General features: G+C 53.4%; 1 protein-coding gene across 7 annotated transcripts in view; it reads left to right on the top strand.

Moving 5' to 3' along the window:
• The window catches only part of SLC4A5 (solute carrier family 4 member 5), a 241,374-nt gene that overhangs the window by 73,961 nt on the left and 148,944 nt on the right, over window positions 1-18,469 (top strand). For all 7 annotated transcript variants that reach the window (XM_073618224.1, XM_073618223.1, XM_073618221.1 and 4 more), the window contains one exon: window positions 14,280-14,409. In XM_073618224.1, the coding sequence (XP_073474325.1) occupies window positions 14,280-14,409 (130 nt within the window). The remainder of the gene's footprint in view (window positions 1-14,279; window positions 14,410-18,469) is intronic.

Below are 18,469 nucleotides of genomic sequence, written 5' to 3'. Positions count from 1 at the left end.
TAAAATGGCTGCAGAAAGATGCACGGATCTAGCACATAGTTCATCAGCACCACTTCCAGGGCACCCTCCTCACCCATCAGACATATGCAGCCAATAAAACATCTGGGACCCAGCAAGGTGGCAACCTACCCCTCTAAGAATTTCCCATGCCTTGGGAGGAAGGAGAGTGGGGTAATCCCAACACAGTACAGAGAGAGATAGGGAGGAGAGAGACAGGGATAGAGAGTGGGGGAGGGGTGGAAGAGAGGGGGGAAAGGGGGAGAGAAAAGGGAGGAGAGAGAGAGAGATAGGGGAGGAGGGGAGAGAGCGGGGGGAGGGAGAGAGAGAGAGAGGGGGTGACACAGAGGATGGAGGTGAATAAGAGAGGGGGTGAGTTGAGAGAGAGAAGGGTTGTGGAAGAGAGGGGTGGCACGAGAGAGAAAGAGACGAGGGGTGGGAGAGAGAGGGAGAGAGAAAGGGAGAGAGAAGGGGGAGAGAGAAGGGGGAGAGAGAGAGAGAGAAGGGGGAGAGAGAAGGGGGAGAGAGAGAGAGAGAAGGGGGAGAGAGAGAGGGGGGAGGGAGAGAGAGGGGGAGAGAGAGAGAGAGAAGGGGGAGAGAGAGAGGGGGGAGGGAGAGAGAGAGAGAGGGGGGAGGGAGAGAGAGGGGGGAGGGAGATGGGGAGAGAGCGAGAGGGGGAAGAGGGAGAGAGGGAGTGGGTGGTGGGAGGGGGTGAGAGAGACTATGGGTGACACAGAGGAGGGAGGTGAGAAAGAGAGGGGTGGTACGAGGGAGAGAGACCAGGGGTGCAAGAAAGGAGGGTGACATAAAGCGGGAGGGGGGAGAGAGAGATAGGAGAAGGTGATAAAGAGGGGGGTGAGGGAAAGGGGGGGTGAGAGAGATCCCTAGCCCTGTACCTGTCTGAAGACCCTCCTGTGTTCCATGTCCCAGTCTGTGAGAGCACTGGGCAGGAGCAGGAGAGGGGGGGCAAAGAACAGGAAGGAGCTGGAGAGCACTGGGGGTGTGGGGGCAGAAAGCACTGGGGAAGGTGGAGAGCATAGGAGGGGTGGGGGCTGGAGAATGCGGGGGAGCTTGAGAGGAGGAGAGTCAGAAAGAATGCGAGGGGAAAGCAGGGGGAGCTGAAGAGCACTGGGGAAGGAGTCGGGGAGCACAATGAGGGTCGGAGAGCACAGGGGGTGCAGAAGAAGTTAGATAGGAGGAGCGGTGGGCGGCTGCATATAGTGGAATTGATCTTTCTATATTCCTCCTGCAGCCGCTGAATGCTCACTTCTCCTCCTCTCCTTCCTGCAGATGATTCAGCGGCTGCAGGAGGAATATAGAAAGATCAATTCCACTATATGCCGCCGCCCACCGCTCCTCCTATCCAGGCACACAGGAAGGCTGCACGGGCACTCACCTTCTCTCTGGTCGGCCAGGCGGCATCAGGAGATTGGAGGCGGAGCTGCTTCATGTTCAGTCACGGGGCAGCTCAGCTGGAGGCAGGTGCGGAGAGGTCAGGTGAGCGCAGGCTGAAGGAGCAGCCCAGCTGCGGCTCCCACATGGACATGGCGCCGCCCAACACACGCCTTGTAAAGATGGCACCAGGAGCCGGGTGCTGTCATGAACCTAATAAAGGGGGTCCAACCCGCTACTAGCAAGGGGGACCTAATAATGGGGGTCCAACCTGCTGCTAGCAAGGGGGTCCTAATAATGGGGGTCCAACCTGCTGCTAGCAAGGTGTAACCCTAATAAAGGGGGTCCAATCTGCTACTAGCAAGGGGGACCTAATAAAGGGGGTCCAACCCGGGACTAGCAAGGTGAACCTAATAAAGGGGGTCCAACCCACTACTAGCAAGGTGTAACCCTAATAAAGGGGGTCCAACCCACTACTAGCAAGGTGGACCTAATAAAGGGGGTCCAACCCGGAACTAGCAAGGTGGACCTAATAAGGTGGCCGGTGAGTGTCAGCTTGTACATTGGATACAATCTCGTCGTATCTTGCTGGGATTTCCCGTTATTCCGTCTCCCTATCCCCTGAGCTCAGTAGTAAAACGGCTCGGCATGCAGGTGGGACGAGGAGGAATTCTCCACCAATAAAGTCGGATTAGCGTCTGACATACAATGCGTGAAAAGCCGCCATAGAAACAAAGAGGAGATTGTTCCTCGTATGGGAGATTGGGAATAACGAAAAGTCTTTATTCTGCTCCATGCTGAGCTGCTCCTCCCTGCTGAGAGCCAAGACTTCTGCGGTAAACCGACAGCTGTTAAAGGGGAGCTCTGCCTGGGAATTCAGGGTTTGGCTAGAATGGCAGCGGTGCAGACAGAAATAAAAACCCGACAGAGGATCTAACCTTCTCCCCCACCCTGTCCACAACCTACCAGACAAGGCTTTTCTGTGGTATCATTTGAGGGAGAACTCTCCTGGAAAGCATTTCCTATCAGGTCGGTCATATTAACCCCTTAGGTTTAGGGTTCAAGAGTTGTTTCTAGTTTTATCCAAATAGTTGTTTGACGTGAATACAAACTACGAGGTAAAATGAGGACTTAAAAAAGCCACAGCAAGAGTGAATCTCATGATTGACCCTCCAGATTCTGGAGTGAGGAGTGAATGTCATGGTTGACCCTCAGGGTTCTGGAGTGAAGAGTGAATCTCATGGTTGACCCTCCGGGTTCTGGAGTGGAGAGTGATTCTCATGGTTGACCCTCCAGATTCTGGAGTGAGGAGTGAATGTCATGGTTGACCCTCCAGATTCTGGAGTGAGGAGTGAATGTCATGGTTGACCCTCCAGATTCTGGAGTGAGGAGTGAATGTCATGGTTGACCCTCAGGGTTCTGGAGTGAAGAGTGAATCTCATGGTTGATCCTCCGGGTTCTGGAGTGGAGAGTGAATCTCATGGTTGACCCTCCAGATTCTGGAGTGAGGAGTGAATGTCATAGTTGACCCTCAGGGTTCTGGAGTGAGGAGTGAATATCATGGTTGACCCTCTGGGTTCTGGAGAGAGGAGTGAATCTCATGGTTGACCCTCCGGGTTCTGGCGTGAGGAGTGAATCTCATGGTTGACCCTCCGGGTTCTGGAGTGAGGAGTGAATCTCATGGTTGACCCTCAGGGTTCTGGAGTGGGGAGTGAATCCCACGGTTGACCCTCCAGGTTCTGGCATGAGGAGTGAATCTCATGGTTGACCTTCCGGGTTCTAGAGTGAGGAGTGAATCTCATGGTTGACCCTCCGGGTTCTGGAGTAAGGAGTGAATCTCATGAATGACCCTCAGGGTTCTGGAGTGAGAAGTGAATCTCACGGTTGACCCTCTGGGTTCTGGAGTGAGGAGTGAATCTCATGGTTGACCCCCGGGTTCTGGAGTAAGGAGTGGATCTGATGGTTGACCATCTGGGTTCTGGAGTGGGAAGTGAAATTCACGGTTTACCCTCAGGGGCCCCGGCCCTCACTATCTGCACTCTTCTGGAACTGGTAAAGGAGTGAAGAAAGTTGATTTGTCGGGACAAGGTCATTCCCTACCTGAGGTGACCCTCCCCCATTGAGCTATGCACTGCCTTAGCATGTAAGCAGGTGCCTACATAATGTTTTTAGTAAACCTCTCTTCCTAATTATTGGCTGGTGCTTCAGGGGTTAAGTATTTCTCTCTGTGACATGTCTTCCCCCGTGAGGGTCACTTCTTTTGGAGGTGATATGTACAGGAGAGGACCACCCTCAGTCAGAGACATAGAAATTCTGTGGTGAGGACGGTTTGTATAATGTTATTTGAACCCTTCAATGGGACCCAGTCACAGGAAGACCCCACAAGGATGGACTCTAATATAAGGGATGGACACCACGCAGAGAGAATAGTGCAGCACAATGTACTGCAGTGCCCCTTGTGGCTGGTTCTGTGAGCGGAATGCCATGACTTCCTCAGGATGGATCTCACCAACAGATTCCGCAAACACAGAAGATGTTGGACGGTCTCTTGGAAGGTTTAAATTAAGTGTATTCATCTGAGGATTAACACTTCGAGGTACACAGTGTACAACACACTTAACCATTGAGGTTATGAGTCCAAGAAAGTAAATCAGGGCTAACCCTTGATGTTCTGGAGAAGAGATCCAGCTTGGGCGAGGAGGTGGTAGCAGTGGCTGGTGATGAAGGTAGTGGCAGGGGCTGGAGGTGGTGGTAGTGGCTGGCGATGAAGGTGGTGGTAGTGGCTGGTGATGAAGGTAGTGGCAATGGCTAGTGATGAAGGTGGTGGAAGTGGCTGGCGATGGAGGTGGTGGCAGTGGCTGGTGATGAATTTGGTGGTAGTGGCTGGTGATGAAGGTGGTGGCAATGACTGGTAATGGAGGTGGTGACAGTGGCTGGTGATGAAGGTGGTGGCAGTGGCTGGTGATGAAGGTGGGGGAAGTGGCTGGTGATGGAGGTGGTGGGCAGTGGCTGATGATTAAGGTGGTGGCAGTGGCTGGTAATGGATGTGGTAGGCAGTGGCTGATGATTAAGGTGGTGGCAGTGGTTGGTAATGGATGTGGTAGGCAGTGGCTGATGATTAAGGTGGTGGCAGTGGCTGGTAATGGATGTGGTAGGCAGTGGCTGGTGATGAAGGTGGTGGCAGTGGCTGGCGATGGAGATGGTGGGCAGTGGCTGGTGATGAAGGTGGTGACAATGGCTGGTGATGAAGGTGGTGGCAGTGGCTGGTGATAGAGATGGTGGGCAGTGGCTGGTGAAGAAGGTGGTGGCAGTGGCTGGTGATGGAGGTGATGGGCAGTGGCTGGTGATGAAGGTAGTGGCAATGGCTGGTGATGAAGGTGGTGGCAGTGGCTGGTGATGGAGTTGGTGGGCACTGGCTGGTGATGAAGGTGGTGGCAGTGGCTGGTGATGGAGATGGTGGCAGTGGCTGGTGATGAATTTGGTGGTAGTGGCTGGTGATTAAAGTGGTGGCAATGACTGGTAATGGATGTGGTGGGCAGTGGCTGGTGATGAAGGTGGTGGAAGTGGCTGGTGATGGAGGTGGTGGGCAGTGGCTGGTGATGGAGGTGGTGAGCAGTGGCTGATGATTAAGGTGGTGGAAGTGGCTGGTAATGGATGTGGTGGGCAGTGGCTGGTGATGAAGGTGGTGGCAGTGACTGGTGATAAAGGTGGTGGGCAGTGGCTGGTAATGGATGTGGTGGGCAGTGGCTGATGATGAAGGTGGTGGAAGTGGCTGGTGATGAGGTGGTGGGCAGTGGCTGGTGATGAAGGTGGTGGTAGTGGCTGGTGATGGAGGTGGTGGGCAGTGGCTGATGATTAAGGTGGTGGAAGTGGCTGGTAATGGATGTGGTAGGCAGTGGCTGGTGATGAAGGTGGTGGCAGTGGCTGGTGATAAAGGTGGTGGGCAGTGGCTGGTAATGGATGTGGTGGGCAGTGGCTGGTGATGAAGGTGGTGGAAGTGGCTGGGGATGGAGGTGGTGGGCAGTGGCTGGTGATGGAGGTGGTGGAAGTGGCTGGTGATGGAGGTGGTGGGCAGTGGCTGGTGATGAAGGTGGTGGTAGTGGCTGGTGATGAAGGTGGTGGTAGTGGCTGGTGATGGAGGTGGTGGGCAGTGGCTGATGATTAAGGTGGTGGAAGTGGCTGGTAATGGAGGTGGTGGGCAGTGGCTGATGATTAAGGTGGTGGCAGTAGCTGGTAATGGATGTGGCTGGCAGTGGCTGGTGATGAAGGTGGTGGTAGTGGCTGGTAATGGATGTGGTGGGCAGTGGCTGGTGATGAAGGTGGTGGCAGTGGCTGGTGATAAATGTGGTGGGCAGTGGCTGGTAATGGATGTGGTGGGCAGTGGCTGGTGATGAAGGTGGTGGAAGTGGCTGATGATGGAGGTGGTGGACAGTGGCTGGTGATGGAGGTGGTGGGCAGTGGCTGGTGATGAAGGTGGTGGTAGTGGCTGGTGATGGAGGTGGTGGGCAGTGGCTGGTGATGAAAGTGGTGGCAGTGGCTGGTGATAAAGGTGGTGGGCAGTGGCTGGTGATGAAGGTGGTGGCAGTGGCTGGTGATGGAGGTGGTGGGCAGTGGCTGGTGATGGAGGTGGTGGCAGTGGCTGATGATTAAGGTGGTGGAAGTGGCTGGTAATGGATGTGTAGGCAGTGGCTGGTGATGAAAGTGGTGGCAGTGGCTGGTGATAAAGGTGGTGGGCAGTGGCTGGTGATGAAGGTGGTGGAAGTGGCTGGTGATGGAGGTGGTGGGCAGTGGCTGGTGATGGAGGTGGTGAGCAGTGGCTGATGATTAAGGTGGTGGAAGTGGCTGGTAATGGATGTGGTAGGCAGTGGCTGGTGATGAAGGTGGTGGCAGTGACTGGTGATAAAGGTGGTGGGCAGTGGCTGGTAATGGATGTGGTGGGCAGTGGCTGGTGATGAAGGTGGTGGAAGTGGCTGGGGATGGAGGTGGTGGGCAGTGGCTGGTGATGGAGGTGGTGGGCAGTGGCTGGTGATGAAGGTGGTGGTAGTGGCTGGTGATGGAGGTGGTGGGCAGTGGCTGATGATTAAGGTGGTGGAAGTGGCTGGTAATGGATGTGGTAGGCAGTGGCTTGTGATGAAGGTGGTGGCAGTGGCTGGTGATAAAGGTGGTGGGCAGTGGCTGGTAATGGATGTGGTGGGCAGTGGCTGGTGATGAAGGTGGTGGAAGTGGCTGGGGATGGAGGTGGTGGGCAGTGGCTGGTGATGGAGGTGGTGGAAGTGGCTGGTGATGGAGGTGGTGGGCAGTGGCTGGTGATGAAGGTGGTGGTAGTGGCTGGTGATGGAGGTGGTGGGCAGTGGCTGATGATTAAGGTGGTGGAAGTGGCTGGTAATGGAGGTGGTGGGCAGTGGCTGATGATTAAGGTGGTGGCAGTAGCTGGTAATGGATGTGGCTGGCAGTGGCTGGTGATGAAGGTGGTGGTAGTGGCTGGTAATGGATGTGGTGGGCAGTGGCTGGTGATGAAGGTGGTGGCAGTGGCTGGTGATAAAGGTGGTGGGCAGTGGCTGGTAATGGATGTGGTGGGCAGTGGCTGGTGATGAAGGTGGTGGAAGTGGCTGGTGATGGAGGTGGTGGCAGTGGCTGGGGATGAAGGTGGTGGTAGTATCTGGTGATGGAGGTGGTGGGCAGTGGCTGGTGATGAAGGTGGTGGAAGTGGCTGGTGATAAAGGTGGTGGGCAGTGGCTGGTAATGGATGTGGTGGGCAGTGGCTGGTGATGAAGGTAGTGGAAGTGGCTGGTGATGGAGGTGGTGGGCAGTGGCTGGTGATGAAGGTGGTGGTAGTGGCTGGTGATGGAGGTGGTGGGCAGTGACTGGTGATGAAAGTGGTGGCAGTGGCTGGTGATAAAGGTGGTGGGCAGTGGCTGGTGATGAAGGTGGTGGCAGTGGCTGGTGATGGAGGTGGTGGGCAGTGGCTGGTGATGGAGGTGGTGGGCAGTGGCTGATGATTAAGGTGGTGGAAGTGGCTGGTAATGGATGTGGTAGGCAGTGGCTGGTGATGAAAGTGGTGGCAGTGGCTGGTGATAAAGGTGGTGGGCAGTGGCTAGTGATGAAGGTGGTGGCAGTGGCTGGTGATGGAGGTGGTGGGCAGTGGCTGGTGATAAAGGTGGTGGGCAGTGGCTGGTAATGGATGTGGTGGGCAGTGGCTGATGATTAAGGTGGTGGCAGTAGCTGGTAATGGATGTGGCTGGCAGTGGCTGGTGATGAAGGTGGTGGTAGTGGCTGGTAATGGATGTGGTGGGCAGTGGTTGGTGATGAAGGTGGTGGCAGTGGCTGGTGATAAAGGTGGTGGGCAGTGGCTGGTAATGGATGTGGTGGGCAGTGGCTGGTGATGAAGGTGGTGGAAGTGGCTGGTGATGGAGGTGGTGGGCAGTGGCTGGTGATGGAGGTGGTGGGCAGTGGCTGGTGAAGAAGGTGGTGGTAGTGGCTGGTGATGGAGGTGGTGGGCAGTGGCTGGTGATGAAAGTGGTGGCAGTGGCTGTTGATAAAGGTGGTGGGTAGTGGCTGGTGATGAAGGTGGTGGAAGTGGCTGGTGATGGAGGTGGTGGACAGTGGCTGGTGATGGAGGTGGTGGGCAGTGGCTGGTGATGAAGGTGGTGGTAGTGGCTGGTGATGGAGGTGGTGGGCAGTGGCTGGTGATGAAAGTGGTGGCAGTGGCTGGTGATAAAGGTGGTGGGCAGTGGCTGGTGATGAAGGTGGTGGCAGTGGCTGGTGATGGAGGTGGTGGGCAGTGGCTGGTGATGGAGGTGGTGGGCAGTGGCTAATGATTAAGGTGGTGGAAGTGGCTGGTAATGGATGTGGTAGGCAGTGGCTGGTGATGAAAGTGGTGGCAGTGGCTGGTGATAAAGGTGGCGGGCAGTGGCTGGTGATGAAGGTGGTGGCAGTGGCTGGTGATGGATGTGGTGAGCTGTGGCTGGTGATAAAGGTGGTGGGCAGTGGCTGGTAATGGATGTGGTGGGCAGTGGCTGGTGATGAAAGTGGTGGGCAGTGGCTGGTGATGGAGGTGGTGGGCACTGGCTGGTGATGGAGGTGGTGGCAGTGGCTGGTGATAAAGGTGGTGGGCAGTGGCTGGTAATGGATGTGGTGAGCAGTGGCTGGTGATAAAGGTGGTGGGCAGTGACTGGTAATGGATGTGGTGGGCAGTGGCTGGTGATGGATGTGGTGGGCAGTGGCTGATGATTAAGGTGGTGGAAGTGGCTGGTAATGGAGGTGGTGGGCAGTGGCTGATGATTAAGGTGGTGGCAGTAGCTGGTAATGGATGTGGCTGGCTATAGCTGGTAATGGATGTGGTGGGCAGTGGCTGGTGATGAAGGTGGTGGCAGTGGCTGGTGATAAAGGTGGTGGGCAGTGGCTGATAATGGATGTGGTGGGCAGTGGCTGGTGATGAAGGTGGTGGAAGTGGCTGGTGATGGAGGTGGTGGGCAGTGGCTGGTGATGGAGGTGGTGGGCAGTGGCTGGTGATAAAGGTGGTGGTAGTGGCTGGTGATGGAGGTGGTGGGCAGTCGCTGGTGATGGAGGTGGTGGGCAGTGGCTGATGATTAAGGTGGTGGAAGTGGCTGGTAATGGATGTGGTAGGCAGTGGCTGGTGATGAAAGTGGTGGGCAGTGGCTGGTGATGAAGGTGGTGGCAGTGGCTGGTGATAAAGGTGGTGGGCAGTGGCTGGTAATGGATGTGGTGGGCAGTAGCTGGTGATAAAGGTGGTGGGCAGTGGCTGGTGATAAAGGTGGTGGGCAGTGGCTGGTGATAAAGGTGGTGGCAGTGGCTGGTGATGGAGGTGGTGGGCAGTGGCTGGTGATGGAGGTGGTGGGCAGTGGCTGGTGATGAAGGTGGTGGCAGTGGCTGGTGAGTAAGGTGGTGGCAGTAGCTAGTAATGGAGGTAATGGAGGTGGTGGGCTAACAAGTAGCTAGCAATATAAGTCACACATTCTCTCCTTTGTCCCCCCGCCCCTTTGCTGAGGTGCCCAAGGCAGCTGCCTCTTCTGCTTACCCATCAGCCCGGCCCTGTGACATTGATCTGGTTTATTTCATAAAACAAATTTCTTTTGGCCTTAAATACCGAATAATGTCCAGAGGAAGAATCAGATTCCACCTCACACAGAAGGGGGCTATTGAAGTGATTACATCTGATCTCCAGGGTAATAAATCCATTGGTCATGTGACTCCTTCCGGAATCTTCTTCCAGATCTGTGCAGTCATCCAGTGTGAGACTTCCTGTAATAAAGACCGCCCACTGCTGCTATCTCTCCTTGTGCAGGGAGACTGGTCTTGTCTCCACCCCCTCCTGTTATAGGAGGAGCCTGATGGGCCCCTCCCACAGCTTGGCTCTGTGCTCAGGCTGTGTACAGTACAGTGATGATGTCACTGCTGCCTTTACAAGGTAATATCTGGGTTTGCAAAGACATCATAAAGTGAAATTGTATTCTTTGTGGCTGTTGAGGAACAGATTTCCACAGGAATTTTAGTCTGGAGTTCAGGTATAATCGGATTAATGAGTGAACGTTCATTTCTCTGTACCCAAGTCAGTGTCTGCTGTAGGGCTGATCCCTCCCATACACAGAACTACTGGGAGCAATGTGCAATCTTCCCATTGGACAGCAGAACCCACCAATCAGGAACCTGTGATGATAGCTTTGCTTTGTTGGGTACCCTTGTAGGGAACCTATAGTAGGGAACCTATAGAACGGAACTCCAGTTCTGAGCTCCTCCTTCTATCCTGATGACCCCCCCCCCCACACACACACACATGTGCAGACATGCTGCAGGTCTTGAATGGTGATTCTTCAGCATTGGGGGGGCACTGAAGTGGTGAGAAGAAGAATTAATGGTGTGTGATATACTGACATCCACACAGTGGCCCCCCGATGTACACTCTACTATAATGTCTGGAGCCCATTGGCCCCATACACATGAATTGCTGTGGCAGACTCAGCCTCCAGCTTGACCATGGCGTCTCCCACACCATGGTCAGAATAGTCAAACCAAAAATGTCCGGCACACCAAGAGTTGGAGATCTTTACTGAGATCTTAGTAATGATGACACATTGCTCGTCCAATATAAACCAAAAACATTCTGGAGACACAACGGTCCCCTTTCTCAAGGCGGAAGACTGTCAGAGGAAGTTGGTGCCACCATGAGAAAGGGGACCATCGTGTCTCCGGAATGTCTTCATTTTATACTGGATGAGCTTTGGAGTCACTACTAAGGTCTCAAATGTGAGATCTCCACACCTTGTTCCTCACAGATGTCATTCATTGACTGATGATCTCCGACTGTCCCGTATGTTGACCTGGCCCGCCAAGGTGGCCTTAGTCTGCTCCACTATTGTGGAATCCATTGTTGTCCATTGTTCTGCAGCATGTGTCCCGTATCCAGAACTTGGTCCCGGGGACTTCACAATAAAAATCACTTGAACAGAACAAATTTAGATCCACAACTCTTGGCGTGTCGGCCATATTGGTTTAAGGTGTCTCCACTGGCCATACACCCTCTACAAGGCGTAGAAGGGGGAGGTGCGGGACAGATGGTTAGCATTCAGGGGGAATGATGGAGGGGACTTGGGGGATCACTAGAACCATTCTAAGGATGAAAAACCGGAGAAAACGTCTATGTATGTCCAGGAGAGATTAGATTGGTCAGTTTAGCCACACCCCCATTTATTTTTATTAATGAGCTATTTCTTCCAATCTGCACACAGTTTGATGTTCCTCATCGGGGAGATCTCCGTCACCGTTTTCCACCCGATGATACACTCAGTGGGCGGGATAATAAGGACAGATTCACACATGCACAGAGGTGGGGGATTAGGATTGGGCATTGAGGTTTGTTCTGAGTTTGGCCATGAAGGGGTTACCCAGCTGGGCTGTGATTGGTTCTCGGAATGGTGGAGAAGTGAGAGGAAGGAGGGTGAGGCGAGCTGCAGCGATAGAGAAGAATGAACATTGAAGTGTCTGCAGACATTCCAGAGCCATCAATTCCAGGAATGTCCAAATCTTCAGATTAGACGCTCGGGATTCCATACACACAAGTCGTTATTGTTCTCTTCACAGATAGTTTGTGATCTCTATGCTCCTAGACGGGAACAGTTCTTCAGGGGCTCATAGATGGTACAATCCCATCATCCAATCCCACATTACAATCCCATCATCCAATCCCCTCATCCAATCCCTTCATCCAATCCCCTCATCCAATCCCACCATCCAATCCCACATTACAATCCCATCATTCAATCTCGTCATCCAATCCCCTCATCCAATCCCATCATCCAATCCCACCATCCAATCCCTTCATCCAATCCCCTCATCCAATCCCATCATCCAATCCCATCATCAAATCCTCTCATCCAATCCCCTCATCCAATCCCACATTACAATCCCATCATCCAGTCCCGTCATCCAATCCCCTCATCCAATCCCATCATCCAATCCCACATTACAATCCCATCATCCAGTCCCGTCATCCAATCCCCTCATCCAATCCCATCATCCAATCCCACATTACAATCCCCTCATCCAATCCCTTCATCCAATCCCCTCATCCAATCCCGTCATCCAATCCCATCATCCAATCCCATCATCCAATCCCCTCATCCAATCCCATCATCAAATCCTCTCATCCAATCCCCTCATCCAATCCAATCCCCTTATTCAATCACATCATCCAATCCCATCATCCAATTCCCTTATCCAATCCAATCCCCTCATCCAATCTCACCATCCAATCCCATCATTCAATCCCCTCATCCAATCCCATCATTCAATCCCCTCATCCAATCCCATCATCCAATCCCATCATTCAATCCCCTTATCCAATCCCATCATCCAATCCCATCATTCAATCCCATCATTCAATCCCCTCATCCAATCCCATAATCCAATCTCATCATCCAATCCCCTCATCCAATCCCTTCATCCAATCCCCTCATCCAATCCCACCATCCAATCCCACATTACAATCCCATCATCCAATCTCATCATCCAATCCCCTCATCCAATCCCCTCATCCAATCCCACCATCCAATCCCCTCATCCAATCCCATCATCCAATCCCATCATCCAATCCCCTCATCCAATCCCATCATCAAATCCTCTCATCCAATCCCATCATCCAATCCCGCATTACAATCCCATCATCCAATCCCGTCATCCAATCCCCTCATCCAATCCCATCATCCAATCCCACATTACAATCCCCTCATCCAATCCCTTCATCCAATCCCCTCATCCAATCCCGTCATCCAATCCCATCATCCAATCCCCTCATCCAATCCCATCATCAAATCCTCTCATCCAATCCCATCATCCAATCCCCTCATCCAATCCCATCATCCAATCCCACATTACAATCCCCTCATCCAATCCCTTCATCCAATCCCCTCATCCAATCCCGTCATCCAATCCCATCATCCAATCCCCTCATCCAATCCCATCATCAAATCCTCTCATCCAATCCCATCATCCAATCCCCTCATCCAATCCAATCCCCTTATCCAATCACATCATCCAATCCCATCATCCAATTCCCTTATCCAATCCAATCCCCTCATCCAATCCCATCATCAAATCCTCTCATCCAATCCCATCATCCAATCCCCTCATCCAATCCAATCCCCTTATCCAATCACATCATCCAATCCCATCATCCAATTCCCTTATCCAATCCAATCCCCTCATCCAATCTCACCATCCAATCCCATCATTCAATCCCCTCATCCAATCCCATCATTCAATCCCCTCATCCAATCCCATCATCCAATCCCATCATTCAATCCCCTTATCCAATCCCATCATCCAATCCCATCATTTAATCCCCTCATCCAATCCCATAATCCAATCTCATCATTCAATCTCCTCATCCAATCCCGTCATCCGATTCCATCATCCAATCCATGAATCCATTCCAATCAGATTTATTACCCCGTCTATGGAGGACTCCATTAAATCATTTCATAGACTGACCTGATTGGACCGCAGAGAACTTTCCCGATTGTCCTCTTCCTCCTCCAGACACACAGATTACCATTCACACATTTTTAACACAAAGATATCTGAGCCATGTGACCAGAACACTCACATCTCATTGGGCTGAAAATAACTGTCACATTATAGTCTGTGAATGGGATTTTAAGTCGGTTATTTATCTGTCCACATGGCAAAGATTTCCCTTCATTCTGTTCATGAGAGGAAATCTCTCCAATAGATGGTCCTCTTCTCGGGTCCCACGCCGGCACTCCAGGCTCTTCTCGGGTCCCACACCGGCAATCCAGGCTCCTCCTCTTCTCGGGTCCTCCACCGGCGCTCCTCTTCCTTTCAGGTCCCCTGCCAGCACTCCAGGCTCCTCTTCTCGGGTCCCCTGCTGGTGCTCCTGGCTCCTCCTCTTCATTGGGTGCCCCCACAGAAAGCCACTTTCCCTGGAGGTACCCAGGTAGGCTCCATTTCTGAGGACTACATATCCCATGGTACCTTGATTACTGTACTGACTCCTCCTCTCAGAAGGCGGACTCTGTGAAAGGTGTGACAAAGCAGTGCCTCCTCACAGGGCATAGTGACTCCCAGAATTCCATTAAGTCAATATGCGGGATCTTCTTCACAGTGATAGGAGGAGGCTGGAGATGATTGGAGGATGATGTGGGGGGGACGATCGGATTTTATATCCTCACCAGAGATCTGATTTCGGGCCCCGATTACACAGATAATGTTTAATTTTATTTATAATATTTGCAGCCCCCCCATTGTGAGAACGCGGAATATTCATCTCAATGGGAGGTCTGGCTTTAGCTGTAAGCAGATTGTTAGCGGTTTTTAGCGCCGGCACATACTAACAGGTTTGCTTTGTCCTATAGTGTCTCCAGCAGCGGAGCGTCTGAGGTACATTCTGGGGGACGACGATGACGCCCCGAATCCCACCCTCTTCACGGAGATGGACACCCTACAACATGACGGGGAGGAGCTGGAATGGAAGGAGACGGCCAGGTAGTCATCAGATTCCCGCCCATCACACTTCTAGTCCCGCCCATCACACTTCTAGTCCCGCCTATCACACTTCTATTCCCGCCCATCACACTTCTATTCCCACCCATCACACTTCTATCCCCTCCCATCACACTTCTATTCCCACCCATCACACTTCTATCCCCTCCCATCACACTTCTATTCCCTCCCATCACACTTCTATCCCCTCTATCCCCGCCCATCACACTTCTATCCCCGCCCATCACACTTCTATCCCCGCCCATCACACTTCTATCCCCGCCCATCACACTTCTATTCCCTCCCATCACACTTCTATCCCCTCTATCCCCGCCCATCACACTTCTATCCCCGCCCATCACACTTCTATCCCCTCTATCCCCGCCCATCACACTTCTATCCCCGCCCATCACACTTCTATCCCCGCCCATCACACTTCTATCCCCACCCATCACACTTCTATTCCCGCCCATCACACTTCTATCCCCGCCCATCACACTTCTATCCCCGCCCATCACACTTCTATCCCCGCCCATCGCACTTCTATCCCCCCCATCACACTTCTAGTCCCGCCTATCACACTTCTATCCCCGCCCATCACACTTCTATCCCCGCCCATCACATTTCTATCCCCACCCATCACACTTCTATCCCCGCCCATCACACTTCTATTCCATCACACTTCTATCCCCGCCCATCACACTTCTATCCCCGCCCATCACACTTCTATCCCCGCCCATCACACTTCTATTCCATCACACTTCTATCCCCGCCCATCACACTTCTATCCCCGCCCATCACACTTCTATCCCCGCCCATCACACTTCTATCCCCGCCCATCACACTTCATTTCCCGCCCATCACACTTCTATTCCCGCCCATCACACTTCTATTCCCGCCCATCACACTTCTATTCCCGCCCATCACACTTCTAGTCCCGCCCATCACACTTCTAGTCCCGCCCATCACACTTCTATCCCCGCCCATCGCACTTCTATCCCCGCCCATCGCACTTCTATTCCCGCCCATTGCACTTCTATTCCCACCCATTACACTTCTATTCCCGCCCATCACACTTCTATCCCCGCCCATCACACTTCTATCCCCGCCCATCACACTTCTATCCCCGCCCATCACACTTCTATTCCCACCCATCGCACTTCTATTCCCACCCATCGCACTTCTATTCCCACCCATCACACTTCTATCCCCGCCCATCACACTTCTATCCCCGCCCATCCCACTTCTATCCCTGCCCATCACACTTCTATCCCCCGCCTATCGCACTTCTATCCCCGCCTATCGCACTTCTATCCCCGCCCATCACACTTCTATCCCCTCCCATCACACTTCTATTCCCACCCATCACACTTCTATCCCCGCCCATCGCACTTCTATCCCCGCCTATCACACTTCTATCCCCTCCCATCACACTTCTATCCCCGCCCATCGCACTTCTAGTCCCGCCCATCTCACTTCTATCTCCGCCCATCACACTTCTATCCCCGCCCATCACACTTCTAGTCCTGCCCATCACACTTCTATCCCCGCCCATCGCACTTCTAACCCTGCCCATCACACTTCTATTCCCACCCATCGCACTTCTATTCCCACCCATCACACTTCTATTCCCCGCCCATCACACTTCTATCCCCGCCCATCGCACTTCTATTCCCAGCCCATCGCACTTCTATCCCCGCCCATCACACTTCTATTCCCACCCATCGCACTTCTATTCCCACCCATCGCACTTCTATTCCCACCCATCACACTTCTATCCCCGCCCATCACACTTCTATCCCCGCCCATCACACTTCTATCCCTGCCCATCACACTTCTATCCCCCGCCTATCGCACTTCTATCCCCGCCTATCGCACTTCTATCCCCGCCCATCACACTTCTATCCCCTCCCATCACACTTCTATTCTCGCCAATCGCACTTCTATCCCCGCCCATCACACTTCTATCCCCGCCCATCGCACTTCTATCCCCGCCTATCACACTTCTATCCCCTCCCATCACACTTCTAGTCCCGCCCATCACACTTCTATCCCCGCCCATCGCACTTCTAGTCCCGCCCATCTCACTTCTATCTCCGCCCATCACACTTCTATCCCCGCCCATCACACTTCTAGTCCTGCCCATCACACTTCTATCCCCGCCCATCGCACTTCTATCCCCGCCCATCGCACTTCTATTCCCGCCCATTGCACTTCTATTCCCACCCATTACACTTCTATTCCCGCCCATCACACTTCATTTCCCGCCCATCACACTTCTATTCCCGCCCATCACACTTCTATTCCCGCCCATCACACTTCTATTCCCGCCCATCACACTTCTAGTCCCGCCCATCACACTTCTAGTCCCGCCCATCACACTTCTATCCCCGCCCATCGCACTTCTATCCCCGCCCATCGCACTTCTATTCCCGCCCATTGCACTTCTATTCCCACCCATTACACTTCTATTCCCGCCCATCACACTTCTATCCCCGCCCATCACACTTCTATCCCCGCCCATCACACTTCTATCCCCGCCCATCACACTTCTATTCCCACCCATCGCACTTCTATTCCCACCCATCACACTTCTATCCCCGCCCATCACACTTCTATCCCCGCCCATCCCACTTCTATCCCTGCCCATCACACTTCTATCCCCCGCCTATCGCACTTCTATCCCCGCCTATCGCACTTCTATCCCCGCCCATCACACTTCTATCCCCTCCCATCACACTTCTATTCCCACCCATCACACTTCTATCCCCGCCCATCGCACTTCTATCCCCGCCTATCACACTTCTATCCCCTCCCATCACACTTCTATCCCCGCCCATCGCACTTCTAGTCCCGCCCATCTCACTTCTATCTCCGCCCATCACACTTCTATCCCCGCCCATCACACTTCTAGTCCTGCCCATCACACTTCTATTCCCGCCCATCGCACTTCTAACCCTGCCCATCACACTTCTATTCCCACCCATCGCACTTCTATTCCCACCCATCACACTTCTATTCCCCGCCCATCACACTTCTATCCCCGCCCATCGCACTTCTATTCCCAGCCCATCGCACTTCTATCCCCGCCCATCACACTTCTATTCCCACCCATCGCACTTCTATTCCCACCCATCGCACTTCTATTCCCACCCATCACACTTCTATCCCCACCCATCACACTTCTATCCCCGCCCATCACACTTCTATCCCTGCCCATCACACTTCTATCCCCCGCCTATCGCACTTCTATCCCCGCCTATCGCACTTCTATCCCCGCCCATCACACTTCTATCCCCTCCCATCACACTTCTATTCTCGCCAATCGCACTTCTATCCCCGCCCATCACACTTCTATCCCCGCCCATCGCACTTCTATCCCCGCCTATCACACTTCTATCCCCTCCCATCACACTTCTAGTCCCGCCCATCACACTTCTATCCCCGCCCATCGCACTTCTAGTCCCGCCCATCTCACTTCTATCTCCGCCCATCACACTTCTATCCCCGCCCATCACACTTCTAGTCCTGCCCATCACACTTCTATCCCCGCCCATCGCACTTCTAACCCTGCCCATCACACTTCTATTCCCACCCATCGCACTTCTATCCCCGCCCATCACACTTCTATTCCCCGCCCATCACACTTCTATCCCCGCCCATCGCACTTCTATTCCCAGCCCATCGCACTTCTATCCCCGCCCATCACACTTCTAGTCCTGCCCATCACACTTCTATCCCCGCCCATCGCACTTCTATCCCCGCCCATCACACTTCTATCCCTGCCCATCGCACTTCTATTCCCGCCCATCGCACTTCTATCCCCGCCCATCGCACTTCTATCCCCGCCCATTGCACTTCTATTCCCACCCATCACACTTCTATCCCCACCCATCACACTTCTATCCCCGCCCATCACACTTCTATTCCCCGCCCATCGCACTTCTATTCCCACCCATCACACTTCTATCCCCGCCCATCGCACTTCTATCCCCGCCCATTGCATTTCTATCCCCGCCCATTGCATTTCTATCCCCGCCCATTGCATTTCTATCCCCGCCCA

This window comes from Aquarana catesbeiana, linkage group LG03, assembly GCF_042186555.1.
Source record: "Aquarana catesbeiana isolate 2022-GZ linkage group LG03, ASM4218655v1, whole genome shotgun sequence".
In the NCBI taxonomy this organism is placed as follows: domain Eukaryota; kingdom Metazoa; phylum Chordata; class Amphibia; order Anura; family Ranidae; genus Aquarana; species Aquarana catesbeiana.
Note: the sequence above shows the minus strand (reverse complement) of the source record. Positions and strands in the feature narration are given on the sequence as shown.